General features: G+C 36.6%; 1 protein-coding gene across 1 annotated transcript in view; it reads left to right on the top strand.

Moving 5' to 3' along the window:
* The window catches only part of PIGK (phosphatidylinositol glycan anchor biosynthesis class K), a 122,268-nt gene extending 95,971 nt beyond the window's left edge, over nucleotides 1-26,297 (top strand). Inside the window, exon 11 of the mRNA XM_030324596.2 lies at nucleotides 22,791-26,297. Coding sequence (XP_030180456.1) covers nucleotides 22,791-22,907 — 117 coding nt within the window. The 3' untranslated portion in view covers nucleotides 22,908-26,297. The remainder of the gene's footprint in view (nucleotides 1-22,790) is intronic.
* The last annotated feature ends 1,481 nt before the right edge of the window (nucleotides 26,298-27,778 follow it).

Here is a 27,778-nt window from a genome sequence, read left to right as displayed (position 1 = left end):
AAAAAAAAGGAATTAAACAATGTGAGCTTCATTAGTCAGTAAGTATTCCAAAGTAAAAAACCAAACAGATACCATTTTTCACCAAATTTGTAAAAATTTCTAAAATAAGAATAGTTGATATTGGTGAAGAGGCAGTGCAATGGGCATGCTCATAAATTGCAGATGGGAATGTTAGTTAATATAGCCTTTGTGGACAATAGTTTGTTAGTGTATGTATTTATAAATAATAATAGCAATTCTACCTCTAGGATTTTATTCCAGAAGAAGGAATTAGATTAGGACAGATTTATGTTTAAAGCTGTTATGTTTGCTACAGCAATTCTTAGGAAACAACGTAATGTAATAGACTGAACTAGAATTGAATCCAAGCTCCACCATTTAATAACTGCCCAGTCTTGGGCAAGTCTTTTAATTGTTCTTTTGCAAATCATCCTTTGAAATATGATGATACTGATGACAATGACAACAATAACAACAGTGAAGACAACAGACAACTTCATGTGGATAAAATGCTGCTGAATATGTCTAGTTAGGTCCCTGTCCTATTTTCCATGGCATACATTTCAAGTATTTGCTAGTCTTTATGCCTCTACCTCATTCTGTCCCCTTTAATGTTAAGCTTATGACTTAGGATCCAAAGTCTGGAGAAAAATGAGGTCATTAGGCAAAAACATTGTTAGTATACCTTTCCTATACCTTCAGACTCATTTGTGTCTTCATGAGTCTTTATCTTTTCCATCTCAAAGGAAGTCTTTATCTTTTCCATCTCAAAGGATGAGTCCATCTCAAAGGAAGAAGTGTGTGAATTGTATCAGGGATACCTTGCTTACACAATCTTCATGAGTCTTTATCTTTTCTGTCCATCTCAAAGGAAGAAGTGTGTGAATTGTATCAGGGATACCTTGCTTACACAATCAGGAACCTCGTTCCATCAGCTATACCTCTCTCTCTTGTCTTTACAGTCTCCACTGTTGACCTAGGTGTTTTAAGTCCTTAAAACAGTCTTCCTCAGTTCAGCTTTCCCTTCAAGCTTTACTTTTTTCTCCTTTTTCTCTTGTTGATGTTTTAAAAGTAAACTAGCTCTCAACAATATAAAAACAATCAATCCAGTTAAAAAATAAACAAAGGACTTGAATAGACATTTTTCCAATAATATACAGGTGACCAATATGCACATGAAAAGGTGCTCAGCATCACTAATCAATGGGAAAATAAAGTCAGAACCACAATGAGATACTTCTTCATACCCATTAGGATGGCTGTTTGAAATGAAATGAAATGAAATGAAATGAAATGAAATGAAATGAAATGAAATGAAATGATGAAATGAAATGAAATACAGTAAATAATGAGGATGTAGAGAAACTGGAACCTTCGTGTACTGGAAATGTAAAATGGTACAACCACTATGGAAAACAGTATGTGGTTCCTCCAAAAATTTAAACAGAGGGACACCTGGTGGCTCGGTTGAGCATCCGACTCTTGATTTGGGCTCAGGTCAAGATCCCAGGGTTGTGGGATTGAGCCCTGTGTTGGGTTCTGCACTGAGTGTGGAGCCTGCTTGGGATTCTTCCTCTCTCTTTCCCTTTGTCCCTGTGCCCCATTTGTGCTCTCTCTCTCAAATTAAAAAAATAAAATTTTAATATAATTACTGTATGAGCCAGCAGTTGTACTTCTGAGTATAATAAGCAAAAGAATTTAAAGCAGAAAATGAACAGATACTCATATCCCAAGATTTATAGTAGCATTACTCATAACAGCCAAAAGGTTGGAACACCCCAAATGTCCATCGATAAATAGATTTTAAAAAGTGGCATATACATACAATGGAATATTATTTAACCTTAAAAAGGAAGGAAATTCTGGCACATGCTTGAGCCTTGAAGATGTTATGCTAAGTAAAGTAAGCCAGACACAAAAGTACAAATGTTGTACGATTCCATTTACAGGAAGGACCTATAATGGTCAAATTCAGACACAGAAAATAGAATGATGGTTGTCACTAGGAGCTAAGCGAGGAAAGACTGGTGTTGTTTAAATTTTTTTTTTTTTCAACGTTTATTTATTTTTGGGACAGAGAGAGACAGAGCATGAACGGGGGAGGGGCAGAGAGAGAGGGAGACACAGAATCGGAAACAGGCTCCAGGCTCCGAGCCATCAGCCCAGAGCCCGACGCGGGGCTCGAACTCGCGGACCGCGAGATCGTGACCTGAGCTGAAGTCTGACCTGAGCTGAAGTCGGACGCTCAACCGACTGAGCCACCCAGGTGCCCCTCCCCTAAACCATTTAAAGCTTAAGTTGAATCCATCATTACCCTTTATTCCTAAATACCTTAATGTGTATTTAGGGATATTTTCTCACATAACCACAGTGTACTTATCGACTCCAATCAATTTCTCATTGGTAAACACTTTATCTACTCTGCTATCAATATTTCGATTTTTTTGAAAGTTGGCCCAGATGATAAAAGCCTCCAGTACTTGGTGTGGTCTAGGGCCAGGTATTTTTGTTGCCAGGTCTCCTCTTTTAACCTAGAACATCTCCACAGCCTTTCTTCATCTTTTAAGATGTTGGAAGAATACTGTACCACCCCCGCTCCCACTTTTTATTTTAATGTTTATTTATTTATTTATTTTTTTTCAACGTTTATTTATTTTGGGACAGAGAGAGACAGAGCATGAACGGGGGAGGGGCAGAGAGAGAGGGAGACACAGAATCGGAACAGGCTCCAGGCTCCGAGCCATCAGCCCAGAGCCTGACGCGGGGCTCGAACTCCCGGACCGCGAGATCGTGACCTGGCTGAAGTCGGACGCTCAACCGACTGCGCCACCCAGGCGCCCCAAGACTGGTGTTGTTTAATGGGTAAAGAGTTTCAGTTTGGGAAGATGAAAAAGTTCTGGAGTTGGATGGTGGTACAACAGTATGAAGGTACTTAGTGCCACTGAACTCTACACCTAAAAATGGATAAATTGGTAAACTTTATGTTATGTTTAGTTTATCACAATAAAAAAAATAAACTAGCTCTCTTCATTTCCTTATTCCCCTTTCTTTTTCAAGATACGTTATTGTACTGCTGGTACTTCAGCAGCTGCTCTATAACTCTTCTTGGAAAGTTTACTAAAATTCCTTAATTTTCACATCCTCCTCATCTTTGATTTCTTTGTGGTATTCACCTCTGTTAATTAATCTCTCTGAAACCTTTTTTCTTTGCCCTTGGACCATCACTGTATGGTGGTTTTCCTCCAGTGTCTCTGATCGCATCCTTTGAAAATCTGTTGCTGATCCCTTCCTAGATCTGTCTCTAGGATTCTGTCACTTTTACAAATTCCTACTGGACATGAACTCCCTACTGTTTGATCTACCATAATGGTTTTCAAATATTCGTATGCCAGTGATCCCCCGAATAGCCTCATCTCCTTCTTGAGTTGCAGAACAGTCTCTTATTGTCTGTATGACAGCTCCACCTAGATTTTCAACACATTGTTGAACAGAATTCACCCTTTCCTAAAGGGCTCTTCTATTATGTTTTATATCTCGATGCCACTGTATCTGCAGTAATGTTGCTTCAGAAATCTTGGGCTTTTTTTTTCTTTCTGTCTCTCCCCCCTCCTTCTCTTTCGTCTTCTCTTCCTCCTCTCTCTCTCTCTCTTTATCCCTTCTTCTCCCTCTCACAACATTCATATATATTGGGTTTTTTTTCCTATTTATTCTATCCCTTAAATATCTCTTAAATTCTTCTGTTTCTTTTCATATTTGTTGTGCACCTGCAAGTAGGTACAAAACATATTTTACAGTTAATCGTAATTATCATCAAAAAATAGTACCATTGAAAAAGTTATCACTCCCATTTTATGCACAGACAAACTGAGGCTCAGAACAGTAACTTGCCTAAGATCTTCCATCATGTAAGTGACAGAACCAGAATTTGGATGTAGGTCTGTTTGACTTCAAAACCCTTCCTCTTAACCCCTACGCTATAGTACCTCCTATGAACATTGTAAAGTTCTTACAAAGGAACTTTGTCCCCAGGGAATGAGATGAATGAGATGTCAATAGATGTAATGCTTGTTTTGGTTAGTTGAAACCATATTTTGGAAGAACTAAATATCAATAGTTCAATATTCAGCACATGAATATCTACTTATTTTAGAAATTGGCCTTCACAATTCTGTTCCGGATTTCCTTCTCCACCCCAGTTGTCCTTGGCTCCTCAATGAGGGCTTGAAACAGGGTAAAAATCTGAAAGGATATGAGTACAAGAAGTGACAGGAGAAGGTGCTAAAGGTTAGTTTTACTCACTTAAAATTTACCTATAGTTGACTCACTCGAATCAAGAGGAAAGTCTGTCTTACGTGGTCACCTGATCTGAGGGTCCACCTGGTCTGAAGGATTAATTCTGATAGTTCACCAATATTAAGAATTTAATAGCCTTTTGTGACCTATCCTGATCATCTAACAACCATTTATAAGAAGTTTTTCAAAAACATCTTTTCCGATTTCCATAAAACTGATGATAAAAAGGACATTTGGAATATAATTCATTCACTGTTTGCCTGTACTAATGCTTTATCTGTTCCCCACCACTGAGGGTGGTCTAACAGAGTGCTTTGTTCAAAGTTGTAAGAAAAATGAGTGTCAAAGAGCCCTGATAATCTCGAGTTTTTATGAGTGGACCTTGAGTACTTGAGAATTTTCTACGCACGACTAAAATAAGCGATCAGTAATTAAAAACAAATACACATTTCTTTCACAGGTCAGAGTATTTAGAAAGCAAATGTCCCTAATGAATGTTAGACATTTGACCCTTTGTATTGCTTTCAATATTAAGAACTTGATAATAATTAACTTTATTTCCTTCTAGTACAGCTTTCTCATCTTAGTTACTAAGACAAAAGGCTTTTAGAATACTCTTTGGTGTTTCTTCATAGAAATTATAAAATTAAATTTTTCTTTAAGATGTTTTGCATACATAGTGAAGACTTGTTAAAATATGTTTACAGTGAATTTCATTGAATTGAGATACCATGGTGGCAGTTCTCAATTGAGTTTTTGTCTTTTAAAATTTATTGTAATTTTGTAAATGTGCTGAATATAAAGAATGTTTCATTTTCCATATTCCATTGTATCAAAATGTATTACATGGCTTCTGAGGTACTCTTAGATTTTCTATTTGTTTTAAGGATTAAGTGCAGATCGTAATATTAGGGGCATAAGTGTGCTTTGATAGAGAATTGTTGGTGAATGAATAAATACTGACTTTCTGGGCATTGAGGCAAACAGTAGTAGAAGTGATGTACCCATTTCCTGCCCCAGGAAATGGAAAAGTAATGTACTCCTTGGCTAGTTCCTTAGCCATATATTTGTACCAACTTTTAAGATAAAGGATCTATATAAGGAAGAAAAAGTACATTATACAACAAAGAAAGTAGGACCAGATCACTCATGGCTGATGCATCCTGTGCTTCTAATAGGAAGGTTTTAATTTACAGTGCAATATAAGGTAAGTTAACATTTTAGTTTTTAAGAAAGTCCGGGAAATACATTGTTGCTTGTACTAGTTGCTGTCATTGTTAAATGCCTATCCTAATGAACTTGATAGCAGTTAAACCCAGGGATCCACCAAAAGCAGTACTAGAAGTAACATAGAACAAAAAGAAAATGAAACCCAAGAGGATCTCTTCCTTAAAGATTTAGAAACTGGCTGTTTGAATATAGACATGCTGAGATCCAGTACGTTTCAGCTTCATGATACACCCTTGGCAGCAGTTAGACGCCGACTAGCAACAGATCGAAATAATGTTAAGTAAGAGTTATTTAATCTGTCATCTAAATTGACCTGAAATCACCTTAATGTGCTTCCCGATAGGAGTTTAGATTATCATTCACTTTAAAACTGATATATGAATGCCAGAAAAGTCATGTTTTATATTAAAGGGATCCATATCTTTAGTTACAGATTTTTAACATTCAGGATTAACTTCCGTTTCACTGTACCAGTCATGTTTGGTGGGTAATTAGTGTAGTATATTTCAATTATAGCTTTTGATAACCTTCAGATTAGCATACATTCCTTTCAAAGATTTTTACTTTGATCTACATTCAGGTGTATGTATCAGTACCTGATCGGTATTAATTGTTTGATTTTGAGCTGTGTTATCTTTTTTATTTACCATTTCTATCTCCAAGGTTATTAATACTTTGTGAAAACAGTAATATCCATGTTACCTAATTTTGATCAAGAGATTTCTAGTTTAAAATATGCCAATAGGAGCACCTGGGTGGCTCAATTGATTATGTGTCTAACTTCAGCTCAGGTCATGATCTCACGGTTTTGTGAATTCAAGCCCCACGTCAGGCTCTGTGCTGACAGCTCAGCCTGGAGCCTGCTTCAGATTCTGTATTTCCCTCTCTCTCTCTCTGCCCCTCCCCTGATCATGCTCTGTCTCTCTCTTAAAAATAAACATTAAAAAAATTTTGTAAAAAAAAAATGCCAATAGACATCTTGATCTTGTGGAATAAACATGTTTACTTTTAGGTAGTGTTATTAAACCTATAACATTGCTAGAGAGATATATAATAATTATAAACAGTTATGTTAGACACTAATTAAAATTTTTATTCTGGTAAATAGCTCTGTTTACTATACCTAAAATTGTTTAAGTCTGTGATAGAGTAGATTTAACTGATACTTTAACAACTTATTTTTAAGAGTTTTCAGACTTCTTATATTAATTCTTTCCTTGGCACATCTCAGTTGGCTATTTCTGCCAACAATAAAATAAATTAATGATTATAATAGACTATAAACCTTAGCCTGCTGTTTTCAACCAGTATAGAAGTAGAAAAGGGCTGTTTGAGAGTATTGTCATTGATTAAACCATATAGAGGGACTTTATCCATGGGAAAGATCATTACAAGCAGAGTATGGGAAAAATAATTTTAAGACTTGTTTTTGTTATACAAATACATTAAACAATTTTATAATGACTATCATGACCAAAAGTGACTACTTTTTTTTTAAATATCCTTTCTCAAACTTTAGATAATTTATTTTAAAAGAAAGTTTAAAGTCTTTTTAGGAATAAGCACAGGTTTTGCAAAAAATTAACTGAAATCAATTTTTTTTCTCTGAAGAATGACTGCACTTAAGCACAGAGGAGGCTTCCTAATTTGTTCTTTAAACTATATATTTCAAAAGAGAAGATGTTGATGCTCAGACCTTAACACTTAAAAGCATTTTGATGATTCTCTTGGGAGACTCACATTTAAAAAGTTATAAAAATACTGCCTAAAAACAAGGAGTTGGACTTAATTTTTTCTTAAGAAAGTAACAAAAGCCTGTTATCTTATTTTTTTCTTAACTATTTACCCATTTAGAAATAGTTATACAACTAGAAGCAAGCATTATTGATTATTGGTATTAGTGGGGTTTTTGCTTTTTTTTTTTGTACAGCATAAAATATAATTTAAGTGTACTTTTTGGATTTTCAGGTGAAGTAAGTTGTATAGGTCATAATGTAATAAGTCATTGACATTTTTCACATCAGAGAAAATTTTCCTGATGGTTTGAAATCATAAAATAATGTAAGAGTATACTGATTTCTCACTGTTTTCACAGAATCATATTACCTCAGTGTCAAAAGATGTGACTCTTAAAAACCCACCAATGCTTTCATCTCTTAGATGACATCCCACAAAAAGATTGTCAAGTTAAGGACAGATTAACACAACACTAAAAGAAAATCACTATACGGTTAGTTAGAAAATCTTTCTTCCACTCTCTTAAGTTGTGTGGCTGGGCTTGACATGAGACATAAGACAGTTAAACAAGAGGAAAACATACAGATTTTATTTAGTATTTTTATGTGCACATGAGGGACTTCATAAGGAAAGTGAATACCCAACAGAGCAGGACTATGAGCTTATATATTTAATAAAGAAACACTACTTTTATGAAGAAGTGATGAGACAAAGGGGCTTGGAATACGGGCAGTAAATTGTGGGAAAATGACTAGGAAATACATGAGGAAACTAATGGAAGATAAGGGCTATTTTAGTAGGTTGGTTTTTATAGAGTCATTTTGGTGTTGACTCCTAGTTTCCAGTGATAAGAATGTTGTCTTCCTGGAACAATAAGAGCACCTTTCTCATGAGAAATTTTTTGATCGGCTTTTAGGTAGAAAGGCGAAGATCAGAGAGCCCTTCCTGCCTCTGGTGTTTCTCAAGTACCTTCAGTTCAAAATATCAATATGCTAAAGTAGCTTATTTTGGGGTGGCATGTTCTGAACCCAGTGACAACCATTCTCTAGAGCATGGGTTGGCAAACATGGCCTGCAGATAAAATCCAGCCTGCCACCTGTTTTTGTAAATAAAGTTTATTGGAACACAAGTAAATCCATTTGTTTACATATTGTCTACAGCTAATTTTGTACTAGGAGGTAGAGTAATGAGGCAGAGTTGAGTACTTGCAACAGATTATATGGCTTGAAAAGCCTAAAATATTTACTTTCTGGCCCTTACAGAAAAAGGAAACCTTTCCTCATCTATAGAGCAGGGTGATAATATTATCTATCATTATTGCCTTTAAAAGGCGATGCTTTTAAAATTCTTTAAAAAATATGCATGGCTGGGGCGCCTGACTGGCTGAGTCAGTTGAGCGTCCCACTTCAACTCAGGCCATGATCTCGCTGTGCGTGAATTGGAGCCCTGCATCAGGCTCACTGCTGTCAGTGCAGAGCCCACTTCTGATCCCCTGTCCCTCTCTCTGCCCCCTCCCCCACTCTGAAAAATTAATAAACATTAAATACATAAATAAATAATACACGCATGGCATGTAGAGAACATTTAAAAGTATTAAGCATTATACCTGCAGTTTCCCTCCAACCCTCTTGGGTTATTCCATAGGCATCCTTAGTGGACAGATCCCTTTGTTTTTACACTCTGGAAAGCCCTTTCCTCTTTCTAGACTGAGGCCTCCCCTCCTTTCCAGATCCATTAGTAATATGAAAATATGTGTAAACTTTACAGAAACACATATCTGTTTTACTTTCTGGCTTAAAACTAGATTAGATGGTAGTTTGTATCTCTCAAGGCCTGTCAATTTATTGCCATAAAGTGATTTTTATATGCTCTTACTATCTTTTGGAATGTCTGCGTCATCTGTAATCATGTCCCCTCTTTGCTTCTTCTGTCCTTTTTTATTTTGATCAGTTTTTCCAGAAGTTTTACCACTTTTATTGAACTTTCAAAGAAGCACTTTTGGTTATAGATACTTTTCTCTATTTTTTTGTTTCACTTTTATTGAATTCTACTTTTTTCTTTGTCTGGTTTACTTTTGGTTTATTTGCTCTTTTTCTAGTGTCTTCAGGTAGCATTTTAGATTACTGATTTTAGAAATTTCTTCTTTTTTAATATAACATTTAAGTTGTACATATCTCTGTAAGCATGCTTCATGTACCTCCCACATATTTTGAAATGTATTTTCATTTTCATTCAGTTCATATAATTTCTAACTTCCTTTGTGATTTCTTCTTGGTTTACTTAGAAATGTATTTAATTTCTAAGTGTTTGAGGATTTACAAATACCTTTTCTGTTATAGATTCCTAATTTAATTCCACTGTGTAGAATACTTTGTATGATTTCAGTCCTTTAAAATTTATTGAGACTTGTGTTATAGATCAAAATTTGACCTGTCATGGTGAATGTTTATGTGTACTTGTGAAGAATATATATTCTGTTGTTATTCTAAATAATATCAACTGCATCAGATTGGTTGATAATGTTCAAGTTTTCTATAGTCTTACTGAGTTTTTAAACTTATTAATTCTGAGATTGTGCTGAAATGTACAATTATAATTTTTCCTTTTCTGTCAGTTTTTGCTTTGTGTATTTGAAGTTCTGTTGAAGTTCATATACATTTAGAATTCATGTGTCTTTTTGATGAATCAATCTGTTATCAGTATGAGATGTTCTTTTTTATCCCAGTCATATCCCTTGTTTCTAAAGTCTGCTTTGTTCTAACATTAATATATCCTGCCCAGCTTTCTCTTTCCATGGTATGTTTTTCCATTGTTTGCTTTCATATGTGTCTTAAAGTATGTTTCTTATAGGCAGAATATTATTGTTTTATGTTTTTATTCATCCTGACAATCTTTTCCTTTTAATTGGTGTGTTAAGATCCTTTCACTTAATGTAATATCAGTAGTTGAATTGAATTGAATTCTTGTTGGATTTAAATCTACCATATTGCTATTTGTTTTCTATTTGTTCCATCTGTTTTTATTTCCTTTTCCTGCCTTTTTTTGTATTGAGTATTTATGTGATCCCACTTTATCTCCACTTTAGTGAATCTACTTTGTTGCTGTTGTTGCTTGATTTATAATATGTACATCTTTAATATATTACAATCTCTTTAAATATTATTTAATTCATGTTTAGCATCAGTACTTTATAATGATATATTCTTAATCCCTCCCTTCCATCCTTTGTGTTATTCTTTTTGTATGTTTTAATTCTACATGTGTTATGATCCCTGTAATACATTATTATCCTTATTGCTTAAAATAGTCAATTATCTTTTAAAGAAACATGAAAACAAGGAAAAATAGTTTTATATTTATCTACTTATTTATCAGTCTGTCCCTCCCTGGATTCCTTGTGTAAGTGTGTGTTTCTATATGATGTAACTTTCCTTCTGCCTGAAGAACTTCTCTTAACATTTCTCCTAGTATAAATCTGTGATAGGTATACCTTTTGTAATATAAGTATTTGGTATATACTACCCTGTAGTATAGGTTTGTTGAATTCACAAAACTTTTGTTTTACGAAAAAATGCTTTATTTCACCATCATTGAAAGATTTTTTCACTTGGTACATTTCCCTAGAATTCTAGGTTAACAGTCAATTTCTTTTAGCACTTAAAATGTCTTTCCATTATCTTCTGGCCTCCATGGTGTCACAACACATCTCAATCATTCTTTCTTCCTCTGTACATTATTCTTAAAGGGTTAGGTAGTAAATATTTTAGGTTTGTTGAGGGGGCCTGGGTGGCTCAGTGGGTTAAGCATCCAACTTCGGCGCAAGTAATGATCTCATGGTCTGTGAGTTCGAGCCCTGCGTCAGGCTCTGTGCTGACATCTCAGAGCCTAGAGCCTGCTTCGGATTCTGTATATACCTCTATCTCTGCCTCTCCCCTGCTCATGCTCTCTCTCTCTCTCTGTCAAAAATAAATAAACATTAAAAAAAATTTTTTTAAATATTTTAGGCTTGTAGGTCATCTGGCCTTTGTTGCAACTACTCAACTTTGGTGTAGTATAAAAGCAGCAATGATTTTGATATGATTATGATGTTCCTTGTGTGGTTTTCCCATGTTTCTTATGCTTAGTTTTGAGTTTTGTGGATTTGGTGTCTTATAGTTTTTACGAAGTTTGGGAATATTTCAGTCACTATTTGTCTTAGATATTTTTCTCCCTTCCCACTTGGGACTCCAGTTGCATAAATGGGATCCTGCTTGATACGGTGCCACAGCTCACTTATGCTCTTTTATTTTTCCTGCCCTTTTTCTTTCTATGCTTCATTTTGAATAATTTCTGTTGCTATCTTAATAGTTCTCTGCTAGTTCTTCCATGGTGTTTAATTCCATGCAGTATATTTTTGATTAAGGTGTCAGCCAGGATGGCAGTGTCATCTGAGGCTCAGGGTCCTCTTCCAAGTTTACTGGTAATTGGCAGAATTCAGTTTCCCGTGGTTGTAGGGCTGACTGAGGCCCTCACCTCCCCTAGAGGCTGCTTGCTTTCCCTGCCTGTGGCCCACTCTACAACTGGCTGTTTGACTATTCAAGAGCAACAGGAGAGCATCTCGGCTGCTTCTAATATTGTCTATCTCTTTGACTTCTGTCTCTTGATGTATAGACTCTCTTTAAAAAAATTTTTTTTTAATGTTTATTCATTTTTGAGAGACAGAGAGAGACAGAGTGCAAGCGGGGGAGGAGCAGAGAGAGAGGGAGACACAGAATCTGAAACAGTCTCCAGGCTCCAACCTGTCAGCACAGACCCTGACGTGGGGCTCAAACCCACAGACTGCGAGATCATGACCTGAGCCGAAGTCGGCCCGCTCAACTGACTGAGCCACCCAGGCGCCCCTGTACAGACTCTCTTTTAAAGGGCTCACGTAATTAGGTCAACCCCTCCCCCCCAAGATAATCTCCTTTTTTATTAACTGAAAGTCAACTGATTACGGACCCTAGTCGTATCTTCAGAATCCCTTCATCTTTGCTATATAATGTAACCTAATCACAGAAGAGATATCCCATCAGATTTACAGCTCTGTCCACACTCAAGGAGAAGGGATTATACAGGGAGTGTATACCAGGGAGAGGGAATCTGGGGCTGTCTTAGAATTCTGCTCACCACAGTTCGATTTATACTATTAATATAATTTGAAGAGTACAGATTATATTTTCTAGACAGGATATAGATAGACTGGAAATACTAATAAACTACCACTGATTAAACAGTTGAAAACAAACAGCTATTTTCTAAAGTAAATTATAACTGTAGCCTCAGTATATTGTGGTTTTTTTTCTTTGAACTATAGTTTAACTGAGCTGATGGGCTCATTGTATTTTAAGAAAATTTTAAGAAAAGAGTGTCATCAAAACCTTGGAAATTTTCCATTTGTGTCCTAGTAAATATATACAATTTTGAAAATCCTCGGTTTCCTCTTTTTACATAATTTTAGCACTTAGATCTTTGCTCTGTTAACTATTTTGCAGTTCTACGGTAATGTTCTCCTAGCAACATGAAAGGGGAGACCAAATATTGTGCACAGTTGGCAGTGCAGTGTTGCTTAGCTACCTATCTTTTTAATTTGAAATATTAGGCATTTCAATAATAGGTAGCCTTTAAGCTCTCAAGTGTTTGCTCATGACACATTGCAGTGTTTTATGTGTGCTTTTCACCTTTGTATTATAGCTGTTATTATGAAAGGTTAAAAAAAATGGGAGTGTATTTAATAGTAGTCAGTAGAGTACTTTAACTACATAAAATCAGTCATTTTATGAGAAGTTCTAATATGGACCCAAATGAAATTATAAGCTATACTTTAATATGAACTTACCTCAGTGCAGCTGTACTACAAAATGCAATAATTATACCAATCTGTCATTTGATTGCAAGGAAATCAGTGCAGAATGTCTAAAATATTGCCTATAGTTTTTAAAAAATAGCAATCTTGTTATACTCCAGGAGTACTATTAAATACGTACTGAGAAAGCACTTTATTATATTATGTTGCTGTCATGCCATTCCTGTTACTTTTTCTTAAAGTAGGATATCAAGTACTAAACAGTATTCCTGCAGCACATCTCCTAATTTGGAAAAGATGAATATATTAAGATTCTTCTAAATGGATTCTTTAAAAAAACTTTTTTTTAACATTTATTTATTTTTGAGAGACAGAGTGCAAGTGGGAGAAGGGCAGAGAAGAGGGAGACACTGAATCTGAAACAGCTCCAGGCCCTGAGCTGTCAGCCCAGAGCCCAAACACTGGGGGTGGAGGAGGGTGGGGGAGGGTGGGGGAGGGGGGTGGGGGGGTGAACCCACGAACTGTGAGATCATGACCTGAGCTGAAGTCAGATGTCCAACCAACTGAGCCACCCAGGCACCCCATCATTTCTGAGTTTCTTAATATAGATCCTAGCTTACAGTAGAACAGTTCCTACGAATGAAAAGATACAAACATTTTAAAGACCTCTAGACATGTTAATTATTTTTCTAAAAGTTGACCATCCTTGCAGACATTTACTAGTTTAATTTTTAAAAGAGGAAGAAATAGTTAATATTTTTAATTTGTTTTTAAGATCAAGAAGGTTGAATTTTTTCTATGTTAGTTAGCCATTTGTAATTATTTTGTGAAAATTTTCGTTTCCCTATTCCATTTATTGATAAATCTTTGTGTCTTATTGATTTAGGGGAGATCTTCATATTCTGAATTTATCCCCCTTTCTGTCATATTTTCTCATTTGTTCCCCTTTTGATTTTTACACTTTGCAAAATACAGATCTTTCAAAAAGTTCTTTTGAAGATATTTTCAACTTTTCTTTTTTATTTTCATTTATTGCCTTTAGATTTGAAAATCCCTTTACTGTGCAGATTTTCCTACATTTTATCTCTTTTTGCCCCATTCACCTGTGGGTGAGCACTGGCTCAAGTTCTTAGAAGCTTCTTGTCTCAAATCCCAGCTCACAACTGGGCATTCACAGAATGAATCTTTCTGGCTCTTGATGTTTGCTATACCCAAAGGATGTCCATTCTTTCAACAGCGGTTCCAATTGCTAGGGTCCTGGGGGGTCAGCAGGAAACAAATAGATGTAAATCTCCACCCTTTGTAGAGTAGACATCACCTTCCTTCTCCCCTTCCCCAATGCCTGGCCTTTCTCATCACCATGATTTTCCCTCCACCAACCCAAATGTGACACGTTGTTCAAGGCCCAGCTTTTCCAAGAAGCTCTTTCTGAGTCTGCCGGCAGGCCCTTGGACTCCTGTGTTCAGCTCTCCACAATGAGTTCATCTGTCACTGCTCTGCACTGGTACTGTTAACAGCTACCATTAGAATGTGTCCCTTAGGTGCCACTTTACAAAGGAAAGTAACAAAAATGTTTTTCTACATCTAATATTTTTACATCTAATTCTCAACCATGTAAAGTGTATTTTGGTTTCTAGTGTTGGGCTAGAAATAAAACTGATTTTTTTTCCAAATGTTAATCCAGAGCACCAGTAAGAATATCTTCTTGCCCACTGATTTATGATAGTTCTTTTAACATGTACTAACCTCTTGGCTACTGGGCTGATTGCCTGCTTTTTATCCTGTTTTATTGATCTTTCTATTTTGCATGAGAACAACATTATAAATTAGCTTTATTATACCCTTTTTGATATTCAGGACTGTTTACTTATCTTTATAGGGTAATTTGGATTGTTTACCTTACATCTCATGCTATGGCTATTTCTGTTATTTATGCTTTTTTATTGTTGTTGTGAATGAATTTTTTTCTGCTCTGTTTTTGACTCATTTTTGCTAGCATATTGAAAGGGTATTCTTTTTTATATTTATCTCAAATCTGAGCTCTTTATTCTTTGTAATTATGAGTTGAGTTTATAGAGTTAGTTGCTATCTAATCATAATATTTGCAAATGAAAATTTACTTCTCCTTACTAGAAATTATGTCTAGATTGGCTGGAAATTCCAGAGCAATATTAACTAATAATGTAAATAGTGGATATTCTTGTCACAGAAAACTAAAGTAATAGTTAAGGGAAAACACAGTCAACTTTATATTAGAAAATACTATAGTTAAAAATAAAACATCTTTAATTATCCTAGATTAGATTAATTGTATGCAAATTTAACATGAGTAAGGTGCATCAGAATCCTGGGAGATGTTCATTTACCCCACAGTGGGGCAACATCTGGGTAACACTCATTACTAACTTTAAAAGGAAAGGAGCTAGACTTCAGATCTAGGTTGCAGTTAAGAGGAGGAAGTTGGGTGAATTAGCCTGGGTTCCCCTACTCATTTCCTGGAGAGCAGTTCCTGGCATGGTGGCAAATGGAGTCAGTTTCTTTCCATGAAGATCTTAAGAGAGACCTGGAACAGCATCACTACAGCTCCCTTAAATGTGGGAGTGTGTGCAAAGAACATTCATGAAATTTACCTCTAGAAGACCGATAATTTTTCCTGGATAGCTTCATCAGAGTCTGGCTCTAGATAATTTTTCAGGTGTGACAGATGCTGATTTGAAGCCCTTTTTGAAAGTTAGATGAGTTATGGGGGCTAGATGTCTCATTCCAGGAGGGTCAGAGGAGATCATCTTGACAGACCTCCCCCACCCTAAGTAAAGTTCATGGTGGACAAGGGGTTGATTAGCTGCCCTTTATGCTGTTCTTATTTATACCATTGTTGCAGAAACCTGAAGCCACAAGTATGTAGATGGGAACTTTTTTTTCTTATGATAATAAGGGATCAGGGTGTTTCCTTCCACATTAATTATCACCTCAGTGGATGTATTCCATAGCTTTTGAGGCATAATAAACCATTCTATAATTTAGTAGCTTAAAATATCAACCATTTACTTAGCTCGTATTTCTGTAGGTTGACAGATTAGGCCTAATTTAGCTGGGCAGTTCTCGACTGTGTTCCCTTATGAATCTGTGGTCAGTCTGGGTTGGTTAGGTGGTTCTGCTTCTTTTCCTCCAGAAGACTTGCCTTCATTTTTTCTCGTGGTAGCAGAGTTTTGAGAGCAGAAGCAAGCAAAGCCTCTTGAGGCTAACCTTGAAATTAGGACACTGTTACTTGTGTTGTGTTTTATTGGCCAAAAGATGTCACAAAGCCAGCCGATTCATGGAGAAAGGGTATAGATTCTACTTCATGGTGAGAGTTGATATAACACCACATAATTGCAAACGGCATAGATTCAAGGGAAGTATGGAGAATTGGGCCATTTTTTGCCATCAGTCTGCACAGTTGGGTGAATGACTTAAAAATATGCTTGGGCACTAATGTCCTTATCAATGTAGATTTAATTTTGCTCCTATTTATTTATTTATTTATTTATTTGGGGGGAGAGAGAGAGAGAGAGAGAGAGAGAGAGAGAGAGAACACAAGTGAAGAAGGGACAGAGAGAGAGAGGGAAACACAGAATCTGAAGCAGGCTCCAGGCTCTGAGCTGTCAGTGCAGAGCCTGATGCAGGGGTCAGACTCATGAGCCATGAGATCATGACCTGAGCTGAAGTCGGATGTTTAGCCCACTGAACCACCCAGCCGTCCTTAATATGGCTCACTTTTGATCTCAGCCTGTTATCCTTGTATCTTGTATAATATTTCTCTTTACACCATTCTTTTATTTTCAGTATCTTGTGCATCTTACAAGTCCATGCCAAATAAAATTTTTCTAAAACTATCTTTTCATTCCTATTAAATCTTACTTAGAGATATGTTCTCTGCACCTTCAGGATGTTTCTTTCTCACGTGTGGGAGTATTTTTACTCATAGACTTCACTGTGTTTTTTTCCTTTTTCTTAGCACGCTGTTGGTGTGTGCCAACAGAGTGTGTGGATGCCTCTCACTATCTACTTAGGTTTGAATGCCTTCTCAGATGTGCATCCGAAGACTTAAGTTGTTATACGTTTCCGTGACTAGCAGGCAATCATCAATGTAGTTTTGCTAAACTAAACCAGGATCATCTGCTAACATGCTACATATAACCTGGTTTGGGGGCACTTTTAAAAGGATGAATGCTAGGGGCGCCTGGGTGGCTCAGTCGGTTGAGCGTCCGACTTTGGCTCAGGTCATGATCTCGCGGTCCGTGAGTTCGAGCCCCGCATCGGGCTCTGTGCTGATCGCTCAGAGCCTGGAGCCTGTTTCAGATTCTGTGTCTCCCTCTCTCTCTGACCCTCCCCCATTCATGCTCTGTCTCTCTCTGTCTCAAAATTAAATAAACGTTAAAAAAAAATAAAATAATAAAAGAATGAATCTATGGGAAAAACTGTATTAATATGTACTACTAAAGGATTTTTCCTGTATTTTCCCTTCTCTGCAGAGCTTTTCATGTAGATATTGAAACTTCTTAGATGCAGTGAACTTTTGTCAGTGTCCCTCTACCTTCTGACACCCTCTTTACTGGCAATTGTATTTAAATGGATAAAGAGGTTTGCCTTGGGGTGGGGGGAGGGTTGGGAATGAGTTTCGTTACTCTGGCTGCCTCATAAAGCCATCCTTCTACTGTATAAACATGATTTCTCTTCAATAGCAGGTAGAAAAAGGGAGAGAGCTAAAGCCTCTTTTCAGTTGACGAAATTACTGTGTTTCACCAAGCAGAGCAATCCTTTGCATTGTGGGTAGTAATCAAAAAACTGGGCCACTATTAATTTGTTTGTAGACCTGGTTTCTAAGACTTTCAAATAGTGGAATTATCTGAGGTTTCTCATTAGAGGTTAAATGAATTTTAGTAGGATGTGCTTTGTCTTTTTCTGTGTCTTAACATGTATTTTCCTGAGAATATGGAAAAGCTGCACTGGAGGATTCTACACAGATGCCATGTTAAGCTAAGAGTCCAAGTTGTATTTAATTAATAATTCATTTGCCATTTTTTATTAATCAAAATATGTAATGAGTATATAGTAAAAGGTATAGCAACTGCAAATAGCCATTTTGAAAGGCTGAGATTTGCTGCTTTGGTTAGCCTGTACAGTGTTATAATGTGAATACAGAATTTCCATTATAATTTTGGAGTGATTACATACATTTCTTAGTCCTCCACTATTATCTTCAAAGCTCTAGCACTTTGCGATTCTCTCTGGTCCTGTCCTGGGCATCAGTGGTCTAAATATGGGACACATCTATTATCCCAAAATGAAAATTAAGAACCAGGAAGCAATGCCTCCAGAATTCTCTGAGCCAGTCTTTGGAATAACAGATCAAAATAGCTGCCTGGACCAATCTTGGGGGAAATGATGGTGACTTCCAAAGAAGCTGTAGTTGTCTACTCTCTGGCACTTGTTTCTGATTAAGTTTAAGATTTAATGGTACAACTGTGACCTCAGGGAATCTATCTCATTGGAAAGTAACTAAAGTTTCTACAGCTGCAAAACTAAGATTGCTATTAACTACTTGATTATTATTTTAATAATTTCTAATCATAGAGCTTACATAGTATTCACTTTTTTTTTTTATTAAGCATGAGTTGGTTTAAATACCACCTGAAAGTTACAGTACTTTTGAACTCTTGAAAGTTCATACCTCTGAACTCTTTCAGCACTGAAATTCATTAAATTGGTTTATAGAACAATCATCTGTATTATAGCCTGTTCTTCTATAGTTAAGAGTTTAATGCCAGATTTTGACAATATTTATTTAAATTTTTAAAAGTATTAACCTGGGGGCACCTGGATGGCTTAGTCAGTAGAGTATCTGACTCTTGATCCCCGGGTTGTGAGTTCAAGCCCCACATTGGGTATGGAGCCTACTTAAAACAAACAAAACTGTGTGTGTGTGTGTGTGTGTGTGTGTGTGTGTGTGTGTGTGTGTGTGTGTAAATACCATATAGGGTGCCTGGTGGCTCAGTCAGTTAAGCATCTGACTCGTGGTTTCAGTTTAGGTCATGATCTCATGGTTCATGAGGTTTGAGCCCCTCATCAGGCTTCATGCTGACAGTGCAGAGCCTGCTTGGGATTCTCTGCCTCCCTCTCTCTCTGCCCCTCCCCTGCTCGTGCTCTCTCTTTCTAAAATCTCAAAAATAAGTAAACTTTAAAAAAATTTAAAAATATAAATACCATATAAATCAGAGACTCCTAGTTATCAGGAAAAATGTGAATCTTATCTCCCCAACTAGGTCAGTGCTCTTCAACGGAATTTCCAGGGAACATTTGCAAACTGTTTAATAAAGATGTACTTCCACTAATAACTAATAATGATAATCTTGTCCCAATTTACAGAAAAATAATTTTGGTTTAGTGTTTTCAACCTTGAGGTGTGGATTACCAATTATTTGACTAATAGAAAATAAACATGACAAAAACCAAGCATAGTCAATCATGTTTAGTTCAGTCATTTGTTTTTCATTGTCACATGCTTGTGATATTTGTATTACCTATCTTTAATATAGCTATGCTTTATACTAATCTAGATTTTCTACTGGAATTAAATTAAGACTTTTCATAGTGTTTCACAAAGAACACCATGACTTCCAAAAGCTCTGCCATCTGAAATGGTTTGAGAACCAATGGACTTAACCATCTTGTAAGATACTAGAGGGAAAGAACTTCTGTCTTCATCATCATCTCACATATGATCAGAACCGTTGCAGAGTTTTGAGTAGAAAGTAACATGAGGAAAAATTGGATTATAATTTTTGTGTTTGGGAAGTTTTCTGGAAGGAGTGTGGGTTTGGGAGTAGGAGTAGACGTAGAGTGAATGTAGCATATAACCACTGTAAACAATATTGTCAGTTGTGTTTATATTAGGCGTTGATTAAAACTCTAGCATTATTATCCAGATGAAAATATTATGGTGAATTTCTCCTATTAGTTTAACAAGTTAATTTTGAATTGAAATTTGTACAAACTAAAATAACAAAAATTAGATTGATTCAAACAGCGTTCCTCATAACAAACACAAAAGAAAGTTACCTTAAAAGTACTTTGAGTTTCATATCACTTTTCTAGGTAGGAACGAGTAGTTATGGAGTATATGTTCAGAAAACACATCATTGCAGTAATTGTGCATTCATTCATTCCTAGGAGGTCCGTGTTACCATGTCCATTTTGTAGATTCAGAAATTCAGAGTGGAGAAGTGGCTTGAAAGGCAACGTAGGCTTTAAGTGTTAAAAGTAAACTTTGAATCCAAAGCAGTTAATTCTAAATCCCATGCTCTTTGAACCACACCACACCGAGCCCTCATTTTTAATTATTTAATTTTTTTAAATTACAAAGTAACGTGTGCCTAAAACAAACAATACTTACACGCATGCATGTGAGGCTTATACATATATGTATATGTATATATACATATTATACAAATATATATTTGTATTTTAGGAAGATGTGTCTAGCAGCAATAGATAGATGGAAAAGAGGTGGACATCTTGGAGGAAGAGAAACTGTTAGGACACCATTTCAGTGAATCCTGACAAGAAATGATAGGAGCTAGAACTAAGGTAGTGGCAGTGGTAATAGAAGACTTATAAAGGACAAATATGATGGGGATAAACCTATAAGAATAGTAACTCATGGAAATGGGAAGGTCTGCGAGATAGGGGAGCTAGGAAGACTTTTAGCTTTATCACTTGGGCAACTGTGATGCCCTTCATGTGGATGGAGAGGTGGAAAACAGGAAGGAAGAACAGAGCTGGGTGAAGGACTCAGGAATGAATTTGCTCTTAGCTATGGTAAAGTTTGTGATCCTTGAGAATATCCAACTAAAGATATCTGTTAATTGTATGTGAACATAGCGTTTTAGCATAGAGTTCTATGTTAGTGATATCAATTTGTGAATCATAAGCCTGCTGGCAGAGGTCAAAACCACGGTACAGGTGTCACCCAGGGAGATTATATAAAGGGAGAGAATAAATGGCTAAAGGCAGACCTCTAGAGAACACTAGAATTTAAGGAGCAAAGAAGACTGAAAAGGAATGGTTAGAGAAGCAGAATAAAAACCTGGTGAGAGTGTCCTTGAAGCTAAGGGAAGAGAACTTCAGAAGAGAAGGAAGAAGTTTCAGAAGAATCACCTAATTGAACACCAGGCATTTTCCATAGGTAACTTCTCCATTTATAAAATTAACGAACAATAAAATTTCATTGTATCAAATATTCTTTTGAATTCTTTTAATGGGTTTATAATGTATACATTAGGCAACTATCAGGTATTTTAGGGCATAGATAATAAACAGAAGTTACTATAGAATGTGGCAGCATATTACTGGCATGGCCTTTACTGGTTAATTCTGCTTGATTTGACTTGTTTTATTTTTGAGTTTGCCTGCCTTCTTCTTCCTTCTTCCTTCCTTCCTTCCTTCCTTCCTTCCTTCCTTCCTTCCTTCCTTCCTTCCTTCCTTCCTTCCCTGCCTCCCTCCTTTCCTTTTGTAACATGTTGAGTTTAGGATTGAGTGAAGAGCATTAGGAGTCTTGGTTATGTATGGGAAACCAAACTGTGAGATGCAGATAGCTCTAAGAGATTTATGAGCCTTCCTTGGCTAGTTTACATGGTGACTAGAACAAATTAAAATTTCAGACTACAATTTCTCTTCACTCTATTCTACTATAAAATATGACCCTCATGTCATATGATTCTCATATCATGACTATCATTACAATATTGGCTAGTAGTTCAGGAAGTAAAACTCGTAAAAAGATCATAGTCACAGACCTCCAATTTCAGGGACATAATGTAGCTGTTGAAATGACAACTAAATGGGGAAGACTGGTCTCCCCTTTCTTGCTGGACAAAGAAATATACAAGATACTTGGTTGGGTGTTGAGAGGGGGGAATTGACAAGGAGATATAAATGGACTAAGCCAGATTTTGCCCCCTGGAAGTTTGCAAGGAGATAAGCGATAAAGATAATTATATTACTAAATAGAAGTAGTGTAGAAAGAACTATAGATTCAAAGAAAAGAATATATCAGGTGGGAAAATCTGGAGGAGTTGGCATTTCAGTTAGGCAGTTTCAAACAGGCAGAATGAGGTAAAGAGCATTCTGTGTCAAGGGCATAATCTAACTAAAGGTATTAGACCCCAGATAAGTATTTGTTGAATATCAGAACAAATGGAATTGAGTGGCATTTGTTTTTCCACTGATTTAATCAGTATAATATATGTACGTTTTCTACATGCCAGGCATTATGGCAGATAGGTGCTAGGAATATGAGCAACATTACCCTCATAGAGCTATCATCTAATAGGAGAAACAGATAAAACCAACAAACTAATGGATATATAAATTTGAAAGGAGAAGGACTGTTAGGCCACCAAATAGCTTGGGTGAAGAGAGATGGCTGGGTAGGGTGGCCAGTGAAGTCTCTTTGAAGGCACAAAATGTCATTTGAAACTGATCTTTGTAAGAATCACGTTGAAATATTTACCCAGTTAGAATTCTTTATCACTGTTGCTATCCTAATACATTTAATTTGGGTAAATTACTCCCTCTTAAAACACAACCTATGAAATTTCTGTTTTCCACCAGTATTTGCTTTATACATTGTTGTTAAATTTACCCTGTCATCTTTGTTTTGCAGAAACCAAAGCTGAAAGATTGGCATCCTCCTGGGGGTTTTATTCTGGGATTGTGGGCACTCATTATAATGGTTTTCTTCAAAACTTATGGAATCAAGCATATGAAGTTCATTTTCTAGATGTGATGTATGAAGAAGACTGCATGAAGACTACCACCGTGGATAAGATTTTATGCCATTATATTTTTAAAAATACGTTGTTCTTGTGTGAATTGGGTAAAAAGTATAGGGAAACTAAAGTTGAATGAACTACTGATTTGATAACTTAGAGAAAAATAATTGTTAATGCAACTTCTAAATATACTTTTTTTGTTGTGCATGTTATTAAAAAGATGGGACAGAGAGATCAGAGTATACTTAACAGCTGCTTTTGCAAATAAAAATGTCCCCTAATCTTACTCCCTTTCCACTTGGAAAAGAAAAAAAAATGTGAAGACATAACATTCTCACTAGCAGATGTAAGCTTCTGTCAGTATTTTTGTGTTGTTCTCCTAGTCTTTTTTTTCTATATACATATTTTTTTCCCAATTAGAGATCGTATAGAATATATCATTCTGTAACTTTACTTTTCATTTTACAATTTGTTATCAACCCTTAAAAGTTCTTCAGAACACATTGTGAATGGTTGCACAGTATCCATTCTATGAATGTACAGTAAGATTTTTAATGTTCTTCTGTTCTTGGACCACTTACTTTGTTCCCAAAATCTTCCTTTGGTTCATTCTTTACCACGTTAATATTTTACTCTCAGCATTCATGGAATTCTGAAGCTTTAATTATAAGTCAATATAAAAACATTAGTTCCTTCATTTATGGTACTGATAGTTTGGGGGACCTTATTTGCTGTCAGTTTATCTGGAAAATTTAAGACCTTTGAGAATTTCATATTACTGACTGCTCAAAAGAAACAAACCCCATCATTTCTCATTTCTAACCATTCTGTGATACTCTACAATTGATTACCTCCCCTCCAGTTTCCATATTGAAAGAGACATTGTTTCAATTCTGTTTAAGGGAAACCTTGCCCACTGGCTCTTTCTATACTTTTTCTGAGATGATCTCATAGAGTGGATGGACGGTATGAAAAACTCACACTTCCCTGCCTTCATGTCTGACTGATGCATCATAAATGGCAGAGAAGACCCCTTTTCTGATCTCTGTGAAGATGCAAGAGCTCATATCTTCATCACTGATTTTTTAGCTTACAAGTCATCTTCCTGTCTGTCTCATAACTGGAAATAGTTTTGAGATTGTGTTTTGCCATCAGCTGCAGATACTATTTTTTTGCATATGGGGGGTAAAAACCATGAAAGTTAAGTATTCGTGTCCCACAGGATACCTTCTTGTATTCCATCTGTTTTACCCAGATCTTTATCTTTATTAATTGCAAAGATCTTGTTTATAATTATAGGTAACATTAAAAAGAACTCTTTCCCCACAATGAAACCTCCTAAAATTAATATTCCTTAGGATTTACTTTCCTTTTAACACTTAAAATATTACACTTTAGTTACATGCAAAATGGTCATACTTTTCACAGGCAAAGGATACACTGTTACCTCTCAGGTTAGAACAAATTATATTAAGGTTTTTTGCTTAGTAATGAGGCATTTGCTTTGCTCTGAACCTTCATTTTAATTGATCTTTTTATTGGTGTACTAGGTAAAAGAAAAGGGAGAATTTGTATCTGAATAAATGGAGAGGTATCCTTTTGTCCATAGGGGGGGGAAAAACAAACTTACATTAGACTAGCCAGATCACAGTAGCAGAGAGAGAGAAAAGGTTGACCATGGCACCCTGCAAACACTCACGCAAGGTCTTGAACACTTGGTGGGACCAAGCTGCTTCGCGTCAAAAGGAAATATGACTGATCTTGAGTCAAAGTAATTGAGTTTGAATATAATGAAACCTACCCCAATGGTACAGACCGCTGGGAAGTAACAGCCTTCCTCTTTAGAGGCAGTAGAAGGTGCCCTTCTTAGTTAAAACCAAACTGGAAAATGTAATACTGGATATAATATACAGGATTAATTTTGCCCAGGCAGAGTTTCTAAGGGCAGTTATTTCTTTCTGTTTCATTATTGAATGTTCAGAATACAGTTAAAGCAGAAAGCTTAAACTGTTAAATGTTTAGCTCGTAACCATAATCTTTTTACATAAAGTATATTCTGCTTTCAATAATAAGTAAATCCTCTGCATGTGGTAAGTGGGTAATATCGTAAGTGCAATTAAATAGTCCAGACTTTAAATTATACCATAAAAGCACATCCTTAAATATATTCTGCTGGAGTCACAAAGAGCTGAACAACCGAGAGGAGTTTTCTTTTTGTCTTTCTCACAGTGTTGTTGTGAGAATCAGATGAGATAATGTTATGACTAAACACTTCTGAAACTGTAAATATGTGGCAGTACTGTTTTCTTTATTTGTGCTCAGAAGATGCCAGCAGGGAAGTTAATGATGCCACCGTCCCTCTTTCTGTTGAACTTATTTACCTGTCTAAGCTACTTAATGTGATTCTTGTTCTCTTTGGTATTTTTTTTTCCCCCTGTCCCTGGTGTCTTCAGGGAGAAAAGGAAATGTAGATAAATGGGTCGCAGCAGACATGGCCTGACCTTTTAGGGGAGGGACAGGATATGATGATGCCATTCTGCAAAGGCAGCCTGCGTGAGAAAAAGAAACCAAATGATGTGGATTTTAAAATTATGAAAGACATTCATTTGCAGTTTATGAAAGGGAAATGTAGTTTGGATGCAAAGCTGATTAAATTGGATCAAGAAAAATTGGAATTAAATACATAAAATAATGCATGCATTTATGGTTTCAATTTTTATATATCCTTAGCTAGTTGGAAATGATGATTCCCACAACAAGCATAACTCAGCTTGTTTCTGCTTACTGAGTACTTTCTCCTATGGTATATGTTGATAACATTTCTTCCATTATGTATGTTGCATAGCAGAGTTACAGTTACTGTGGGAATCATAATTTGAAATTTTGACTCGTGTGTTTCTGGAATCTTTACAACAAATGTTGCATTAACATAGAACTTTTTCCATTGATTTTACCAAAATTAAATCCATCTGTAGCAGATTCTCTTTTAACTTGTGAAAGAAATATTTTATAAACATACCACAAGGTATGGCTATAAAATAATGAGATCAGCATCCATTTTGGCTTTATGAAATCAGCCTCATTACTTCATCCTTTTCCCGCCGGCCTTTGCCACAAGGAAAGTGCTCTCCGGTGTCGCCCTTCTGTTGCTACCTGCCCTGTCTGCACACGCACTTGCTGTGTAAATATGAAAGTCTTTCAATTGGTGGCCAGTACACCTTGGTAGAAACCAGTCTTTTTTTTTTTTTTTTCTTAATGCAGAAATGTTTTGGTTTTGGAACTGTGCTATAAAGTATTTGGTTTATTTTAACTGTGTAGACCTTGAATATGGGATTGATGTAGATGAAGGTGTGACCAAGACACGGTTAAAAATTAAAAATTCACTTACTCGAAACATCGAAAGGTGGTGACTGTCATACAGAAGTGCTTACTGTTTCATCTGGGCTGCCTGCAGCCTCAGAGACCCCAGAGGAATTCCAGACTTGCCCGTGGAATACCCAGTCATAGGGTCGAGCGGGTGGGGCTCACGTGATGTGACTCATGTTCATCTGATACACTGACTGTGCTAGTTTCAGGGACAGCTGGCGGGAGCAATGTAGGACACTTTCCCAAGAGTCATTAAATAAGGTCATAAATGTGAAACACAATACAATGCCAAACACAGGAGAATTTCACCCTTTCTGTGCTGGGCAGGAGGCTACCTAGCTCTTAACTTCCACTTAGTTCTTACCCTCCACTCAAGCTCAGAGGTCACTCTAAAGAACATTGGCCATGGTACGCCTAGACTGACCTGTTCCCTTCTCTTCCCTGAGCCTTACTTTTTACTTGTGTTTAACTCTCTCTATGGTCTGTCCACTTTGTTAGGAATACATCTCTAGCGGGGCACCTGCCTGGCTCAGTCAAAGAGCATGTGACTCTTGATCTGGGGGTTATGAGTTTGAGCCCCACATGGAGTATAGAGTTTACTTAAATAAATTTTTTAAAAGTAGGGGCACCTAGGTGGCTCAGCTGGTTAAACGTCTGACTCTAGATTTTGACTCAGGTTATGATCTCATGGTTTGTGAGATTGAGCCCCATGTCAGGCCTCCTGCTGACAGCATGGAGCCTGCTTGGGATTCTCTCTCTCTCTCTCTCTCTCTCTCTGCCTCTCTCCACTCACACAATTGTGTGCACTCTCTGTCTCAAAATAAATAAATAAACATAAGAAGGAAGGAAGGGAGGGAGGGAGGAAGGAAAAAGAAAGACACCTTTAGCATGATTTAATGGACAGTCTATCCTCACCCCAAGCCCTGGATGTCTGGATAATAATCCAGTCTGAAATTTTCCTTTGTTCTTCCACCACAGTGGGTACTGCATTTCCATTTCCTCTTCTCCCCCATCTCATGTTAGTTTGGATGTTTTAAGTTTCAAATGCTAGAAACCCAACCAGAACAAATTTAGACCAAGAAGGGAATTTATTGGAGGGACATTAGAATATCTTGCAAATCTTGGAGGGGTTTCTGGACTGAGCCTCACCAGGGACTGGAATGGCACCTGGATATTCTTCTCTGCATTTCCTTATCCCTCCCGGAGACCGGCTTTTTCACATGACTGGTAACGCCAGAGCCTTGTGTCCTGTGCTTCACCACAAAAGAGAGGAAAATTACTCTGTTCCTTTATTTCTAGTTATATAAGTCTTGTGAGAGAACAGATTAACCTTGCTGGTATCAAGGGTTCACTTGGCCAGAAGGTCAGGGTCCTGTAAACACATAAGGACCTGTGGGGCTTATCCCTGTCTGTTAGGGCCAGAGAAGGGAGACATCACAGGAGCCACTTAGTCACCCTTACTGCTTTCAACTAGTTTGCTATTCATGCGTGGTCCACAGAGCTCCAGCATCAC

This window comes from Lynx canadensis, chromosome C1 (assembly GCF_007474595.2).
Source record: "Lynx canadensis isolate LIC74 chromosome C1, mLynCan4.pri.v2, whole genome shotgun sequence".
Lineage (NCBI taxonomy): Eukaryota > Metazoa > Chordata > Mammalia > Carnivora > Felidae > Lynx > Lynx canadensis.
This window is presented reverse-complemented; position numbering and strand designations above follow the sequence as displayed.